At 50.1% G+C, this 17,729-nt stretch overlaps 1 protein-coding gene across 1 annotated transcript in view; it reads right to left on the bottom strand.

Moving 5' to 3' along the window:
• Nucleotides 1-17,729, bottom strand: part of LOC142580213 (DNA mismatch repair protein Msh6-like) — a 745,039-nt gene that overhangs the window by 168,960 nt on the left and 558,350 nt on the right. The window contains exon 24 of the mRNA XM_075691108.1: nt 11,523-11,649. Within this exon, the coding sequence (XP_075547223.1) occupies nt 11,523-11,649 (127 nt within the window). The remainder of the gene's footprint in view (nt 1-11,522; nt 11,650-17,729) is intronic.

The raw sequence follows: 17,729 nt of genomic DNA, 5'->3' as shown, positions 1-17,729 counted from the left end.
CATCTAGCTAGAATAGCAGCTTGGGCTTGTTGGTTTTCCATCCTGCTAGTAACAGCGCAAAATATAGACAAGGGACGAGAGAAGAAGACACCACAAGCGCTAGGAACCGACCACATCAGTAGAGGTTCTTTTGCTTGCGTATATGCACATTTTTTACTGGTTGAACAGCTTGCATGTAGCGCTACAATTTCAGTGTTAAGGCCTAGTCAAAAAACAAGGCAGCGTGCCCTCTCCTTGCACTTTTGAACCCCAAGATGTCCTGCATGAATTCTGGACAAAATATTCTTTCGCATGCTCTAGGGTACGATTACTTTGGAGCCTTTAAAAAGCATCCCATTTACAACCGATAGTTCTTGTGCAAAAGGCTTGAGTTCACCTTCAATGGGTTGGCTCCTTGACACACATTCCACTACTACCTGCAGGTAGTTGTCACATGCAGTTTCTGTCCGTAATTCGCATTCTGTCGTTGGCGTCGCCATGTAACTTAGGGACTGCACTGCATGAATTTCCACGTCATCCATGTTTGTGTCTTGTCTGCTGCAGTCAGCAGCCGTGGATCGTGATAACATATCAGCCAGAACCAGGTTCTTTCCCGGAATGTAGTGCGAAAAAAAGTCATACTTAAACAGGCGAAGAAAAAACCTTTCCAGTCGGGACGGCATGTCACCAGTTGCTTTTTCCGCTATCGACAAGAGTGGCTTGTGGTCAGTTTCTATGAGCAGCTTTCACCCGTAGACAAATTGATGAAATTTTTTGCATCCGAAGCAAATGCTAACGGCCTCCTTTTCAATCTGAGTATATCTCTGCTCTGCCTGCCTTAGAACGCGTAATGCGTATGCTACAGGTCGCCCTTCATTGCTTTGACTTTGCAGTTGACCTGCTCCTACACCGTCCTGTGAAGCGTTGCATGAAATCTTGGTTTCCTTTTGAGCATCAAAAATAGCGAGCTCGGTAGTTGTGGCCAAATTTTGTGTTATGCTCTTCCACTCTCTAGCGTGGTGTTCCACTGAAAATCTGAGCGACACTTGATCAGATCCCTCAACAACGCTGTTCGTTCAAACAAACGCGGCATAAATTCTCCGAAGTAGCTTAGCACTCCCAGCATGTGTTGAACATCGGGCTTGCTTGTTGGTTGCGGCATTTCAATGATGCTTTTAACAAGCTGTGGGTTTGGTAATATACAATTGGAGGTTATTATGTCACCAAGAAACTTTATTTCTGTCACGCCAACCTTGTACTTTTGTGCATTAAATGTCAGGCCAGTTTTTTCGGTGGCTTTCAGGACAGCTACAGGGCGCTCGTCGTGCTCTTGCCGTGTTGTACCCCACACCAAAATGTCATCCATGTATACTAGTACACCTGGTAGCCCATCTAGAACTTTAGTCATTGTTGAAAACACTTCTGGTGCAGACGACATTACAAATGGTAGACGCAAAAGCCGGTATCTTCCAAAAGGCGGCGAGGAAGTACATATCTTCGAGGTTTGCTCATCCGAAACTATTTGGTGGACGCCCGAGTTAGCATCCAGGCAGCTGAAGTATGTGGCGCTTGCTAACTTAGCTTATCAGTTTTCGCACTTCGGGAGGGGGAAACGCTGCCTTTTAACATGCTGATTGATATTCCTAGGATCCAAACAACCTCGTAGACTGCCATTTCTTTTCTTCACAAGTACCAGTGGGCTTACCCAGTCAGTAGGCTCCTGTTCTTTCACGACGATTCCAGCCTGCACCATTCTTTTGAGTTCATTTTTGACAGGCTCCTCCAGTGCCAAAGGAACAAGACGAGCTGGCTGGACAACAGGTACTGTTCCAGGTTTCAGGAACATGTGAAAAGACTGCTTCAGGCAACCAAGTCCCTCGAAAACATGTCTGAAATCCTTCAAAGAACCATATACAGAAGTTGTGTTCACAGCGTCCACAGTACAGTGAATCAGTCCCAAGGACTCACTGGCTTCTAGTCGAAGTATGGGCTGGTGACCATTCCTTACAATAAAAAATTTCAGCAGAGTCTGGGCATTTCCAGCACGCAAAATTTACGACACTGTCCCAAAGCACATCATGACACCGCTGTTATACGCCCGCAGCACAGTTCTTCTCGGCTGTACATCATGTGATGGTAGTTGCCATCACATGGACTACAGCAAAACTCACGTGAACTACAGCAAATGGCAAAAGGCTGGCTTGTGATCCCATGTCTATGTTGAAGGAAATTCCCTGACCATTAACTTGAGCTTTTACAGACCACTCATTCATTTTTCCACCTTTACTGCAGACATCTAGGATATCAAAGTCGCTCTATTGAAGTTTGTTGACTTCACTCACTTCTCTAGATGTCCTACAGCATATAGCAAAGTGATTGACACCTTGGCACACATAGCATTCTTTTCCAAATGCTGGGCACTGCTTCGGTCTGTGCTTGCGGTTACACCGCCTGCACTACAATTGTTCCCCACTGACCTTGTTCTCGTTTGTGCACCTTGAAATGGCATCAACGCAGCTGTCTGCTTTGTGCCACACCTCATTCTGTTGTGCGACTGACTCTGTACTTTTGCACACTTCCTCCGCTTTCAGTAATGTCAGCCCTTTCTCACGAAGCATCTTGTCCCGTAGCTTAGCATTGTTGGTACCAAAGACAATTTGGTCCCTTACCAGTGAGTCGTGCGATGCTCCAAAGTTGCACTGCGAGGCTTGTTTCTTTAGGTCACATAGAAATTATTCGAATGGTTCTCTTTCCGCTTGGGTCCTTATGTGAAACAGGTATCTTTCATGCACTTCGTTGGTGTAACAAGCATGCGACGCCCCCTCGGGCACAATCTTTGTTGGCCCGCCATGCTCAGTTAGGCAACAATGGTCACTGCAATAAACACCGACGAGCACAGCTGCTCGGCGGTCAGTCATCGTTCACCACCACCACGCTGCGGAGCATCTGTCTAACGGAGGGTGCCTCGAGCCCTCCCTCGTTCACGAACCCAAGCAGATCGCGACACTGGTGACGCGTACCCACGGATCGCCCCACGCCGCTGTATGGAAGGGTGGAGCTATTCGAGGGAGATGGGTCCACCTGGCCAATTTACGAGGAACAAGTCCAAGTGTTCTTCAGAGCAAACGACACACCCGAGGCCAAAAAGCGGCACATTTTCCTGGCCAGCTGCGGGACCCGCATCTTCAGGCTCCTGCTTTACTTTCTCAAGCCAGCCACGCCGCATGCTAAGACACTGGGTGAGCTGCTCGCCATACTGTGCTTGCATTAAACCCAGCACCGTCCACACTAATGGAGCGCTTAAGCTTCAACAACCGGAGCCGGCGGGAAGGAGAGACCCTCGGGCAGTTTGTTGCTTCGCTACTAGGGTTAGCGAGTGCCTGCATTTTCAGGGACCAGCTGGACTCGCTACTCCGGGAGACGTTTCGTCTGCGGCATCAACAACCCCGCCATGCAGACGCGACTCCTGGAGCTTCTCGATCACTCGCTGGACGACGCCGTGAAGGCAGTGCTGGCAATGGAAGCTGCCGCCAAGGACGCCGGGAAGATTTCGCGTGCAACTGGCTCATTGTCGGCGGAAGCGGTGGTCCACAAGTTGGCGACAAACGGCAGCACCTGCGGTTGCTATGGTGGTGCTCACTCCACTTCAAAGTGGCAGTTCTCTCAAGCACAATGCTTCACATGCGACAAAACTGGGCACCTGGCACGGGTATGCCGAAGGGGGAGGACGAACAGCAAACAGCGGCAGCAGCCTGGTTCGAACCCAGGTACCACACAAGCCCGCGGCCAGGGTAGCCGTCGCAAGGGTATGCGGTAGGGGCGTGCGGCAGCAGGCTCCAGTTCTTCCGCGGCCAGGCTCCACGTTGTGGCCGAGGACCTGCGGATTTCCGACATGTGGCACACAGGCTTTGTGCTGTTGTCTGTGCCGCCGTACATGCTGACCGTTGAAGTCTGTGGGCACCCCATTTCCATGGAGCTGGACAGAGGGGCCAGCGTGTCAGTAATGGCCAGGGAACGGTTCAAGCGTACATTCCCCGGCATGTCCGTCGGGCGTGATGCTGCGCAGCTACTCCAGGCAGCTCTCCCAGGTCCAGGGTCAGGCACAGGTCAGCGTTCGCTTCCCTTCCCCTTTACTTATCCCTTCCCCTTTACTTAACCAAGGGGTCGTCACCGACGCTGCTGGGCCGAAACTGGATTCATAAACTGGGTGTTCGTCTGCCAGAGTACCCGGAAGCCAGCCAGCATGCGGTGAAAGGCGTCCCCAGCCTCCTGACTGAGTTCAAGTCCCTGTTCCATGCAGGGGTGGGCACATTCGTCGGCACGACGGCTCGCATCTATGTACCTGAGGGAGTCTGGCCATGTTTTTTCAAGCCTCACCCACTGCCATTCGCCCTGAAGGAAGGGGTCACCCAGGAGCTGCAACGGTTGCAGTGAGAGGGCATTCTGGTGCCCGTCAAGACGTCTGAATGGGCCGATCCCATCGTACCAGTCCTCGAACGAGACGGCAGTGTCAGGATCTGTGGGGATTTCAAGGTTACCATCAGCCCCGTCGCTACCGTCGAGAAGTACCCGCTGCCCCGGATTGAAGATCTCTGTCAGCATTGTCCGGTGTACAGAAGTTTACCAAGCTCGACCTCAGAGATGCTTACCAGCTGCTGGTGCTTGGAATTATGTCACAATATCGACAACTTTGGGGCTCTTTCAGTACACGTGCTTACAATTTGGCGTGGCCTCAGCCCCAGCCGTATTTCATAGGGAGATGGACAACCTCTTCAGGGTGGCGGTGTACTTGGATGACATCCTGGTCACTGGCAGCGACGACAGGGCCACCTGCAGAACCTGCACAACGTCCTGGCACGACTGTAGGACGCCGGTCTCAAGCTCAAGCTGGAAAAGTGCATTTTCCTGGCCCCCAGTTTTGAGTACTAGGGACATGTCATTTCCCAGGCTGGCCTAGCCCCGGCTCCCCGCAACGTTGATGCTGTGCTCAAACCGCTTAAGCCCCAGAACAAGAAGGAGCTTCAGAGCTACCTCGACCTCATCAACTTCTACAGGAGTTTCCTGCCAAACCAGTCGGGAGCATCTACAGCCGCTCCATCTTCTGTTTCGAGATGGTCAGCAATGGGTCTGGAAGTAGGAACGGGACCGGGCCTTCCAGCGCAGTAAGGAGCTAATCACCAAGGATCCAGTGCTGGTACACTTTGATCCTTCCAAACTTGTCGTCCTGACCGTAGATGCGTTGCCGTACGATGTGGGAGCCGTCCTGGCGCACAGGGACAAGGATGGCCAGAAACGCCCTGTGTCGTTTGCCTCTCGTCAGCTTCATGCTGCAGAGCAATGCTACAGCTAGCTGGACAAGGAAGGTTCGGCCCTCATGTTCGGTGTCGAACGCTTGTACCAGTATCTGCGGGGCCGGAAGTTCGAGGCGGTCACGGACCACAAGCCGCTGTTGGGGCTGCTTTGGCCTGACCAGGCAGTTCTTGTGCAGGCATCACCTCGAGTGGTACGCTGGGCCTTGAGGCTGGCAGCTTACAGTTACCAGCTGGTTTACCGTTCGGGAAAGGACCTGGGACCTGCTGATGCCCTGAGCCACCTGCCCCTGACAGTGGTGCCTGATGCTGTTCCAGAACCTGCTGAAGTGTTCATGCTGGAGCACGCGTACCCGGAGGTGCTCTCCAGATCTGTGGTATTGCAAGCGACTAGCCGGGACCCAGTGCTGTCTCAGGTGGTCAAGGCGGTGTCCCGTGGGGAGGAATTGGTTCAGCAGGCCTATTGCCACAAGGCCGCTGAGCTGAGCTTACAGCAAGGCTGCCTAATGTGGGGTTCTAGGGTGGTGATCCCACAAAGTCTCTGGTCCAGGGTCATGAATTTGCTGCATGCGGATCATCCTGGCGTGGAAAAGGCCAAGATGGTGGCCCGGTCCCGTGTTTGGTGGCCTGGCCTGGACCAGGACATTGCTCACATGGTGCAGAGCTGCCACATCAGCCAGGAGCATAAGCGAGCCTCATGTCATGTGGAAATCACCCCCTGGCCGTCCCCACAGAGACCCTACATGTGGATTTTGGAGGACCTTTCAATGGACATTACTTCCTGGTGGTGGTGGACACCTTTTCGAAGTGGGTGGAGGTTCTACCTGTCACCACTCCATCAGCAGGCGCGACCATTGCAGCGCTACTACAGGTCTTCGCCGCCCAGGGGTTGTCAGACGTCATCATGTCCGACGATGGTCCTGTATTCGCCGGCACAGAGTACCTGGCCTGGCTGACGAATAACGGAATCCACCGGATGATGGTTCTGCCATACCACCCTGCTGCAAACGGTGCAGCTGAGCAGGTGGCGCAAACCATCAAGGGCAAGCTCAAGAAGAGCCAGACTGGAAATTTGCAGACGCAGATTGTTCGGATACTGTTTCAGTACTGGACCGCATCCCACGATGTCGCTGGCCGTGCCCCCTGTGAGCTCCTGCTGGGTTGGATGGTCAAGACACCCTTGGACGTCTTGCATCGGACCTCCGATACACGGTGCTCCTGAAGCAGCTGAAGCAGAAGCTCGCTGCTGACCAAGGGTGCCGTCCCAGGTCTTTGCCGGAGTCGGGAGCTCTAGTTTTCGCCAGGAACTTTTGTCCTGGCCACCCTGGTCTGCCGGACAGGTGGTGTCTCCTGCCAGCGCCTGTTCGCTGCTCGTCCGCATGCCACACGGGGCCACGTGGCACAGACACGATGACCACGTTAGGCCTCGCCTCGGGACCTGGACACCACCCTCGACTACCACTTCCGAGTTCCAGCCCGCAAGTAGACTAGCGGCAGCACCAGTCACTTCTAGCGGAGCACCGCCCACCTCGGAGGCGGCAAGCGTTTCCAGAGGTGCAGCGCCCGGTGGGCCGGTGTCGAGCCTGTCACCACTCACAAGGCCGACCACTGCAGACCCTCGGGATGGAGCGAGGCTGTCTCAGGAAGCAACCGGCGTTGCCACACCCGGCCTGTCAACATCGGTGTCCAGGCGGAGTACTCGACGGCGGAGGCCACCGGATCGTTACTCGCCTGGGTAGCAGGCACTGTCGTCCCGGCTAGGGCAGAGGCAGAGCCTCGCACTTTGAACTTGGATGTCTGTTGTCGACAAACAAACTGGGGGTAAGGGGGTGTAACAAGCATGTGACGCCCCCTCGGGCATAATCTTCGTTGGTCTGCCAGGCTCAGTTAGGCAACAATGGTCACTGCACTAAACACCGACGAGCACAGCTGCTCAGCGGTCAGTCATCGTTCACCACCACCACGCTGCGAAGTATCTGTCCAACGGAGGGTGCCTCGAGCCCTCTCTCATTCACGAACCCGGGTGGATCGTGACAGTTGGTCACCTCTGTGCAGTAGGCGTCAAACTTTTGTATTAAGGACTTGTAGTCATCCTTGCTCGCCTTCAGCTCGAACTTGAAATTACTGAATACATTTAGCACCTCGTCACCCACGATGCTCAGCAGTAGTGCAGCTTTCCAAGCCTCACTTTTTGGCTGGTCCTTCACTTTGGGTACTTGCAGGAAGAGCTCAAACTTTTGCTGAAAACATTTCCATGATGCTGCGACGTTCCCCACCAGATGAAGGGGCTCCGGTGCCTGCAGCCGTTCCACGCTCGTACTCCACCACTGCCGAAGCTAGAGCGTCGTAGCCACTTCCGACACCATGTATCCGTGCCGTAAAGGACGTGACAACAGCAAGATAGCCAGAACAAGAACACAGCTTTATTTGGGAGCGTTGCTTTTGTTGCCGACCAAGTGATAATGAGCCGAACGCAGCGCGCATGTCAGGAACAGGCGCACTGTCATTTATGCGCCTGATACACTTTCTTGGGTGTTTGTGTGTGTGAGCATGCGAGCGCGTTTTCTTGTGCTATGAAGTTGTTACCAAGATGGATCACTAAGTCGCCCAGCTAAGAGGTCTAGTTGAAAAATAGATATGACATTTTGGCAGAAAACATTTTTTTCTTAAGGGGGGAGGCTACTCTCGAATACCAACTTTTTTGTTTATGGAGATACCTTACTGAAATTTTCAGGATAGACTCATAGCGAAAGCATTAGAAGAACTACAAAATTTCATGCAGTTTTATTTGCTGTTTCTCAAGTTACAATATGTCAGAATGGTGCACCTAGTTTTCTCATTTTAGGCCTGGAGAATTTTCAAAAGGTGCTGTAACTGCGAAGTTCACTATGATGATTCCCAGATAGATACCTCAGGGCAAGACAGAGCCCTTTCTTTAAATTTCCTTGCTGAAAAATTTTAGCGAGCACCGAATTTAGTGCTGGGGATTAAGATTTTATCAATCAAATTTTGATGAAATGTCACAAATCTCAGACACAATATATATAAAAAATTGGCTTGTCTTGCCCTCAGAAATTTATTGAGATACACAATAAAAAAACTGGAAATCTGACGAGCAGTTACAGAGATATGGCTGGAACTAGCAGCCTCACCAGCCAAAAAATTCATTTTGAGAAAATGAGCTTTGAAAGTTTTGAGCACATATATTGGTCTAAAATGACCCTACAGCATAACTGGAGATGTCCTTAGGCACTATCTTCTTTTGCCACCTTTCCACCTCGTCTTGCGATCGCTTCTTGGCCTTTTTAAGCGCAGAGAGACTCTTTCTCGGGTGCCCGTTGAATGGCCAGGTGGCCAGGTGTTAGCCCCACTGAGGAACATAGCTCTTGGGTGGCCCTGTGGCAGCCAGCATTATATCTTAAAACTGCCTCACGCAGTGCTGTCTCCACAGCAATCAGCGACGCATGCTGCTCTTTGGGCATCAGGGACCATAGCATGGAGCGAAATGATTCTGATGCATTCTGTGTCTTTGCTCCCAGGAAGCGTTGCAGAAGAGAAGCCTGTGAGAGGCGCTCATAAACAGGTAGCACTGGTTCCAAAACATAGCCTGGAAGATTGTACCGATGCTTCGGAAGTGGCACACCATCACTCTTGCTGGCATTATGAAGACACCATGAGTCTGCACCCTCAGGGCACAAGTCGTGGTGAGGTTATTCATCCGTTGATGTCACGTTGTGGTACGATGCAATCCTTGCATGCTGCATTGCAGCCATATTGTTTGAATTGTTCCGTAGGGCCCAGCCATAATAGTCTGTCAACTTGTCGACGAGGACCTTTGTCAGCCTGCGCTTCCCTCCTAAAGCCTTGTCGCTTGTCTGCACAAGTTTGCGCAGTGCTGTCCTCATGGACGTGGTTCCACGTCCATGAGGACAGCATGGACGTGGTTCAGGCATTCCTCTTTCGAAATGGGGACCAGTCCATGAACATTTTCTTGCACAAGGACAGGGAAGGTGGCACTATCTCCGTCAGATACGAGCGTTGTGTAACGGAGGTTGTGCTTTGGCACCGAACGTGAGAAAAGGATGACAGCTGCCTCAACCTCCATCGTCCCAGACTTAGAGCCAGTGTTTTTCTGGCACACATAATCCTCCTGCCAGCTTGCGTAACCTGGGTCCCCAGGGTTTGGTCCTACTTGGCAACCAAGGCACTGGTTCGATATTACAATGGCGTCCAAGATGAGGCTTGTATGATATTCAATTATTGCACCAACTCCAATATGGGATGTGTGGCCACGCTTGTGCCATGTTCCATCAAATTTTAGTGTGATATTCCTGCTGAAATATGGATCCATTTCCTTGTAGGTGGCCTTTACAGCAGAAGCAGATTCTGCATAGAACTTTTCTATGCACTGTGTCTGCGGTTCCTCTGCCTAAAAGTAATAGAGGGCTGTTTGTCCCTTCCCTATCTGCTTTGTTGCCACAATGGCTCTTACATTCACGTCAAAGGCCGTTGAGTCATCCTGATGAGCAGAACTCCACGAGCTCGCAACTACTCCACAATGTAAACATAGCAGCTCAAGCTTTGTTGCAAGTCCAAGTTGGGTGCCTCCTTGAACCTTCATCCCAGTCGCGAAGCACCACTGGCACGGGGTCCCGGATAGCAGGTCGCCTAGGGCATTCATTTGCACAAGGACAAATTTTCCCCCTTCATTTGTAGCGGTGGCAGCTTCAGGATAGCTCCAAATTTCAAGCTTCATTGCTTGAAATTTTCGCTCCATCGCTGACATAGCGTCAAATCCTCGTTGCGCAGCAGCGTTATCCACCACCTCTTTCACCTCACACGTCGGGAAATGAGTTTTCAAGTGCACAGTGGACAACGCGATCGCACTGCCCGAGGCAGATGAAAGAGAGGTTGTGGAACCCGCTGTCGATGAGCACGAGACACCAGACGCATTCGTGATGACAAATTCCTGTGCCGGTGGAGCAGGAGTCACGTTGCTAGAAGCATCAACGCAACCACGCTCTTGTGTAGACGAAGCAGAAGCTGACCCACAGGAACCATCGGTGCGATCGTCGTCGGCGCGTGAGCTAGTGCCGAGCTTTGCCATGCGGGTGAGCTTCATAGAACGCTTCCTTGCAATGAATGCGTGTAGCGTCTTGAGTTTCTTTGGGCGCATTGTGGCCAACCGCACAACAATCGGCAGGCTAAATGCAACAACGGTCACGAAAGGACGGTAGAAACTTGGAGAATATGCGAACGGCTGCAAAGATAGACAATGGCAAGCAAAACACACAAAGGGCGCCGGCAATGGAGGAGTCAAAGCAGAGGACATCCGGACGCATTATGCAGGCGACTACTACATCATCGCACGCAGCAGCCAATGGGAGTCGCAGGCTCCCCCGCGTCCTTGAGGAGTGCGCGCTTCGCCCAATCTCAGCTTCGCGCCTCAGCCGCGGGAAACTTGAAAGAACTCACGAGCCCTCCAATCATGAGCGATTTACGCCTCTCCCGTGCTGCCACCGCAGGTGGTGGGGTAAAAAAAGCACAAGAATGCACTAACAAAATAACACCAAAATGGCGGCGCTCGGGGAGCGGTGGAGAAATGGCGTTCGCGCCAAGTAGGGGTATTTTGAGCGCTCGCTCGCCGCTAGAGGGTTGCCGTGGCTCGTTATAAACATTAGCTGAAATAGTTTTGCGATGAATTAGATGATATTTACAGAAATGGTAGTTCATAAGACATACTGCCTGAATATGTGCTGTAATGCAGTGATTTGGGCTTCTTGGTAAGACATTGTGAGGCTTATAGCGCATGATTGTTGCAAGTTAGCGCCTGTGTGTGTCACGTCTTCCTTTCGTCCTTGTCTCTTAACGCGCTATAAGCCTCCCGAATATGTGGGTTTCCAAAAATTTACTTTTTAACGATTTTTTCGGTTTTCAAAGGCCGCGTCCCCCCTTAACTGATAGACTGACATCAAAGCTCGAGTTAACTGGACTCTACTGTACATTCGAGGGAGAGTGAGTGATGAACTTGGAGCATTGCAGTCTTCTTTTTCACCAAAAGGCCGCGACACGGATGTGTTGGCACAGGCTCGGCACAAATTATGCAATTTTCCCTAAATGTTGCAGGACGTAGCAGGTTTCAGCTCGTAGGCAGCAGTGAAGGAAATCTAGGAAAGGGTGTGCGCACGCCACTGCACATGGCTGTAAGGAAGATCACATTATAATTGGCCTCACTTGTGCCTGGCGTGGCAGGAAGTGTGGTGTGCAAGAGGCATCAGTGAGCGAGCCGCTGTAGTGTGCCAGTGACAGGAGGCCATCCAGCAAGGCCAGACAGTGGATGGCTGCCTCCCAGTGGGTTCGCCTGCAGAACAACAGCTTTAATTATAAGAACACCGTTTAAGTGACAATGCTATAATGCCACCTATAGTGTATTTGCTACTTAAAAGGAAGAGGTCTGGACACCGACTAAAAATGGTTTAAACTAGTTATTTACGTTTCGGCTCCCCCACGGGAGCCTTGTTCACAATGAAAGAAACGGCAGAGCTGGTGCCCCTTTTTATGTGTGTCTCAAAACATGATTAAGGCACTCGGCATGTATTTGTTAGGGTGAAAAGCTAAAAAAAAAATTATGCAGATCCCCTGCACTGTGACAATTTATGCTATAAAAGCATTTTGCAGGTAGCTGGCCACCCACTATTGTCTGGCATTTGGCAAAGCGTTACCGAGCGGACAAACGTGTCTGTGTACAGCGATCAGCAGTGTGTCTGATGCAAGTATCTGTGTAACAACAGCAGCAAGATGACTGTGACGACGATCTTATAACAGCAACGGCATGATTTTAGGGCTGTGTGAATATAGAATAGTAGATTTGCAACTAATTATCAGAAAATTAAAAAAATTTCAATTTAAGAAATTTGCGGCAAGAAAATGGAGTGCAGCACATGCTCACGGGTGTTCTAGCATTATATAACAATGCTAGCAGGGCATAACAGGGCCCCCCCACCCCTTTCTGCCATCCATGCGACTCCACCTGCACTGAGGGGTCGGCGCACTGTCAATAATATTTTCGAGCCTGCGATGCAAGTTCAAAGCTAGTCTTGTGACAGATCACTAGAACCTATAAAAAAGATTGTTGTGCACCTACGAATGACATTTGGAATGAGGGGCCACCATACAGTATTTCACAAAGATGGTAGCTGCGAACATGCAACGGTCATCCTGTGTACTCGCTTTCATTGGCAAGGCAGTTTGTCAGCTTTTTGAGCGCTGGGAATAGGCCTGCATTAATTCCGTAACCATACACTTCATTTCATTTTATTTCAGTATTACTTTTTTACAACAGAAAAAGAACGCCAGGGAAAGAACAAAAAGCTGCAAAACACCAGCTTGACTAGGTCCTTGCCCCTTTTCTTGGCAACAGGCACAGATTCATACATACATTCAGAGTACATATAATATACACATACACGCACACATACCATAAAACGTGCTGCTATAGTTTGTCAATGAGAGATAAAAAAAAAGTGCACACATATTCACCAATGGAAAAAAACAAAACAAAAGTACATATATAACAATTTCTTGAAACATTTTTCTTGAAACATTGCTACAAAATTCAGATGTCTGTAACTTGCCATTGTAACTCATAGAGCCACTCACACAAGGATATAATTTAGCACAGCAACATGCTTTCGTACAAAGGATATTCATAAACATATATAGCAAAATACCATTATAAATCATTTATTTCAATCAAATTGCACAACCGTTTGTGTCATCGGATCCATGCAAATGTGTCATATTCTGAAAGTTGTGCTGTCAACGTTTGCTTAGAAATATAATTTAGGGTTATATCAATATTCTGTAGGGTGTTTAGTAACTTTGGTATGCGATATTCCAATCTAGTGAATTCGTAATTTGCTCTTGAAAATGGCAGTAGCCAAGCATACTTTTGCCTCATATTGTATGGTACATGTGTGGGGAAAGTTAATTTTCATAAATCTAAGAAAACTGTATTGTTATATAGAAGACTGTTTTTGCCCTTTAAAACAAGGTTTGTTTTCTATGAGTGTTGTATGGGAATCACATTAACCACCGTATTCAGAAATGCATCTTGACTTGAAGCTCATGCTTGACTTCATATAAATGACACCTGATGCGAACGCGTCTAAGACGCTTATTGCTTTTGTTTTGGTGCGTTCACGACAGGCGTCACTTAAATCAAGTCAAGCATGGGCTTCAAGTTAGGATGCATTTCTGAATATGGGGGTAAGGGAGCGAAATATTATATTGCGAATGATGGCCGAAAATTTTTTTTAAATGCATTTAAAAGCTCTAAGCATGTGTTGTATATGTGTGTCCCCATGACATGCTGGTATTGCGGAGTGCGGTCGAGTTTCTTTACGCTACGCCATTGGTTGACATCAAAGCTCGAGTTAACTAGACTCGAGACTTGCCTACACCGAACTACGCACTTCCGATTACGCCTAAGTGGCTAGACAATGTGGCCATGACGAAAATTTAGTGCCAGCCAATGTGGTTCGGGCTACAAACCTTCGCTGAAAGCTTGTCGCTAATGTTCCTACAGACAGCTCATCAGTGATTGGCCGTGACATTATGTAGATGGTGTAGTGTCATTCCGCTGTGCTCGCGAGGAACCACATGACTTTTTTCGTTAGCTTCGGAGTGAATACTAGTTCAGTTGTTGTTTGGGACGCTTGTTGCTTATACTCACTTAGCCCAGCCTAGCAGCGCATTCCAACAACGAGTTAGATTGATTCATGATTGAGGCATTCGGGTCTGCGATCAACCAGCTGGAACTACTGGGAGCACACGTGCCAAATTTGTCTGTGTGCGTGCATGCGGGTGGAAAGCTGGTTGGTAGAAAGTTGGTCAGTTAGAAAACATGCAGCATGAGAAGCAGACACGCATCGAGATGGTGGGGCTTCTGCGACCTGAGATGCATAGTGTTGTTTTCTCCTATTGTGTAGACGGAAAGCCGAAACGAAATCGAGCTGGTGGGCGATGCCAGACACCACCAGAGTGAAACATTATGCTCACATCACATCGCCTGCAGCAGGGAATCGCAATAGGGTTGGCAGCGATACCGGTGAATCTGGCGTGCAACGATCCGGGAGGAGATTCACTGGTACCGGAATAAGAAACTAGAGTGCAAGCCGCAGTTTTCATGTGACACGAGCAGGTGAGTATTGTGGGCAAACTGATGCGACAGGCAGCTACTGTTCTCGACCACATGTACCTCGCGCCTTTTCTTGTTCACATGGGATCTAGCATGGAAAAACGCACCATATGATCGCAGTCTACAGCAGAGAACGGTGGCGGGGTTATAGACTATTAAAAGCGTGCAGCACATCAAACAGCAGCACGCGCTGTGAAACCCACAACACATTCATTTGAGGGATCGCCAGGAATTTGTGCGCAGGTGCGAGTGAGAGCGGGTGTGAAAGGCAAAATCTGGGGGCTTTTGCTCCTTGACTGTATGACTCTGCCTAGGTGCTACAGAGGAGGTCTCTAAGCACGTGTTGTATGTGTTTGCCCCATGACATGCAGGTATTGCGGAGTGCGGTCGAGTTTCTTTACGCTCTGCCGTTGGCTGCCCGCACGGTGAGGCAGTGGGCACAGATGCCCCATTCGGTGATCGCTGTGTCTGAAGGGGCAAGGTTCTGACTAGTGTTGCATAAGTCGCGGGTTGCTTTTTTCGTCGCAAAGATAGATTGAATTTTTTACAAGCACCAGGAGGGCATATGTAACCGGCAAATGGAGGCCTCGGGAGAGCACCTGAGGTTATAATAAAGCAGGCGGCGCAGGATCTCCAGCGCACCCAAAGGGTAGTGGGGGGATCAAAGCTGGAAGCAGGGCAGCCTGTGGGTTGGGGCCGCGGAGATTGAAGCTTGACAGGGGGTGTTCGCATAAAAAATTGGCTGTCTGCGATAGCGGACAGCCGATCTTATACACCCCTGGCACGCGCGGGCCTCGACGAGCCCCAACCCACAGTGACCAGTCCGGATTCTAGCTTTGGTGTCCCCGTTGCTGCTTTGGTGTCCTGAAGGCGCCGCCAATAATACGAAATAATGACACATTGTTACAATTAGCAAAAGACACGATTGAATAAATATAATTACGTCCAGCCACCAACTAGTGGCACTAAGTTCAGCACTACCGCGCCCCGCGACTTCTGCAACACCAGTCAGAACTTTGCCTCTGAAGACAGACTTTCTCGCGCCTGCGGTGCTGGTGCTGAGTGAGTCATCGTCACCAGTGGCCTTTCAGCCACTTGCATTCAACCACAGTTGCTAAGGTGCTCTGCCTTCTAGGTTTTCACTATATGCGGCCCGGGCTCTACTACGGTCGCTACTGCTCTGCAGAAACATCTGTGGTGTTATTTACAAGGTACATAAGTAAGCTGCGAGAAAGCTACGATCTGCCACGACTTACTTAGCACAACCGTCGCAGGGGCGAGACAGTATGTCGGACATAGCGGTCACCAAATCGGGCGTCAGTGCTTCCTGCTTCACCAATTTCTACTGCGCCGGCTGCCAGCGTCCGAGCTTAAACAAACTCCACCCCACTTCGCAATACCGGCACGCCTAAGGACAAATGCCTACAACGTGCGCTAAGAAACCTTCTCCGTAGTGCCTAGGCAAAGTCAGATATTCAAGGAGCAAAAGCCCCCAGATTTTCTTTCTCGCGCCCGCACATACTCGCGCCTTCGCACGAACGGCTGGCGATCCCTCAAATGAACGTCTCGTGTGAAACCCATAAGTGAAGATGCTTATCGCAACAGGGTTGGCAGCGATAGCTGTGAATGCAGCGTGGAACAACCCGAGAGATCTGCTAGTACTGGATTAAGAAACTAGAGTACAAGCCGGCATTATCGCATGAGACAAGCAGGCAACTGTATTGCGGGTGAGCTGATGCAGAAGGCAACTACTGTTCTCGACCGCATGCACCTTGCGCCTTTCTTGTTCATATGGTATCTAGTGGCTGGGAAAACTCACCATACGATCGAAGTCTGGAGCAGAGAACGGCGGCGCTTTTGGGTTATAGCCTATTAAAAGAGTGCAGTACATTTGCAGGAGTGGGCGAGGCAACAGCGGCGTTGGCACCATGTTGACCTGTTCTCTGTTCATCACGCAGTTCGCCGGCTACCTTGCTGCCTCCATGTTCGAGAATGCTGCTGCGCATGTCCCTGACATGGTGCTGCACTTGGCATCATCGTCGTTCCCTCGCCATGTCATGGATGTGCCAACGGTCAACGCATGGTCAACCCTCTCTTCCTTGCGGATAACAATGGCAGATTGCACCTCGCATCATTGGTCCATACATATCCCGCATGCTCCGCTGAAGAAGATTAACATCACAATCGCAGTAAAACATGTTGTGGGGCTAGTTGGTGCATAGCTTTCAAAAAATGAAGCACCAACGGTAACGGCACATTAAGAGGGAACAAAAAGGCAGGACATATTTTAAAACATCCCAATCCACCGCCCAACTATCGACAGGCTGACGACATGGTGCCGTGTCGTCGTTTTATACCTTCTTGTGTCCTTGTTTTGTACTGCACTGTAACAAACCTTACTATGCACGTGGTTCTTTGGGGTATAAGTATGACCGATCCCGGAAGTAAAATTTTCGTTGTTGATAGTTAGCACTTGTCTTCGTCTTCGTTTCTTCTTGTGTTCTTGTTTTGTTGCGCTATACAGATACCTTTCAATGGTGACCGACCAACAAGCCCACATCGCTACCCTCGTCGATTTAATTTCTAGTACAATAGGCTCTTTTGAATATGCTCCTTGAGATTCCGGGAGTACTGTTGCCCTCATCGCCACGGCTGCCTGCAGCGCACATGTCCTAAGTTTCTGCATCCGTAACAAGCAGCTTCCCCAAGATATAAACTCCTTGTTTGGTGGTTTCACATCATCTGCTGGCCACGGAAAAAGAATTTTGAAGATTGTACGTGCTGAATGACTTCAACAGGCGCGCCTCCACCGTGATTACCTCAGCTTGCAAATGTTCGATCAGCATGAACCGTGTGTCACAAGGAAACTTCTATGGAGGCACCTGCGGTTAGCTGATCAGGTCACCGAGTTCCTTTGGCAACCTCAGCTAAGGCTACTATGGGCTCACGTAAGCACAGATCGACGTAAACCAATGACTGACGTCCATGTTCCAAACAGTTTTAACGTTCCCAACAGTGTGCGCCAAGTCCTTGGTCTTGGTCCGAAATTTGCCTAAAAGAGCAGCTGGACTAAACCGGAGCTTCTGTCCATCGTACGTGAAGTGTCCAAAAGAGCCCCGGAAAAGATGGTGTGAGGATGAAGTCTGAAGGTTTGGATGCCCTGTTACGATTTAAGCCCCAACCTTCTAGGCTGCCTGTAAAACATGTACAGTCTCACCTGAGGAATAATTCATTTGTGTCAT

Source organism: Dermacentor variabilis, chromosome 4 (genome assembly GCF_050947875.1).
Source record: "Dermacentor variabilis isolate Ectoservices chromosome 4, ASM5094787v1, whole genome shotgun sequence".
NCBI classification, from domain to species: Eukaryota; Metazoa; Arthropoda; class Arachnida; order Ixodida; family Ixodidae; genus Dermacentor; species Dermacentor variabilis.
The sequence above is the reverse complement of the archived record's forward strand: the minus strand, read 5'-3'. Positions and strand labels throughout refer to the sequence as shown.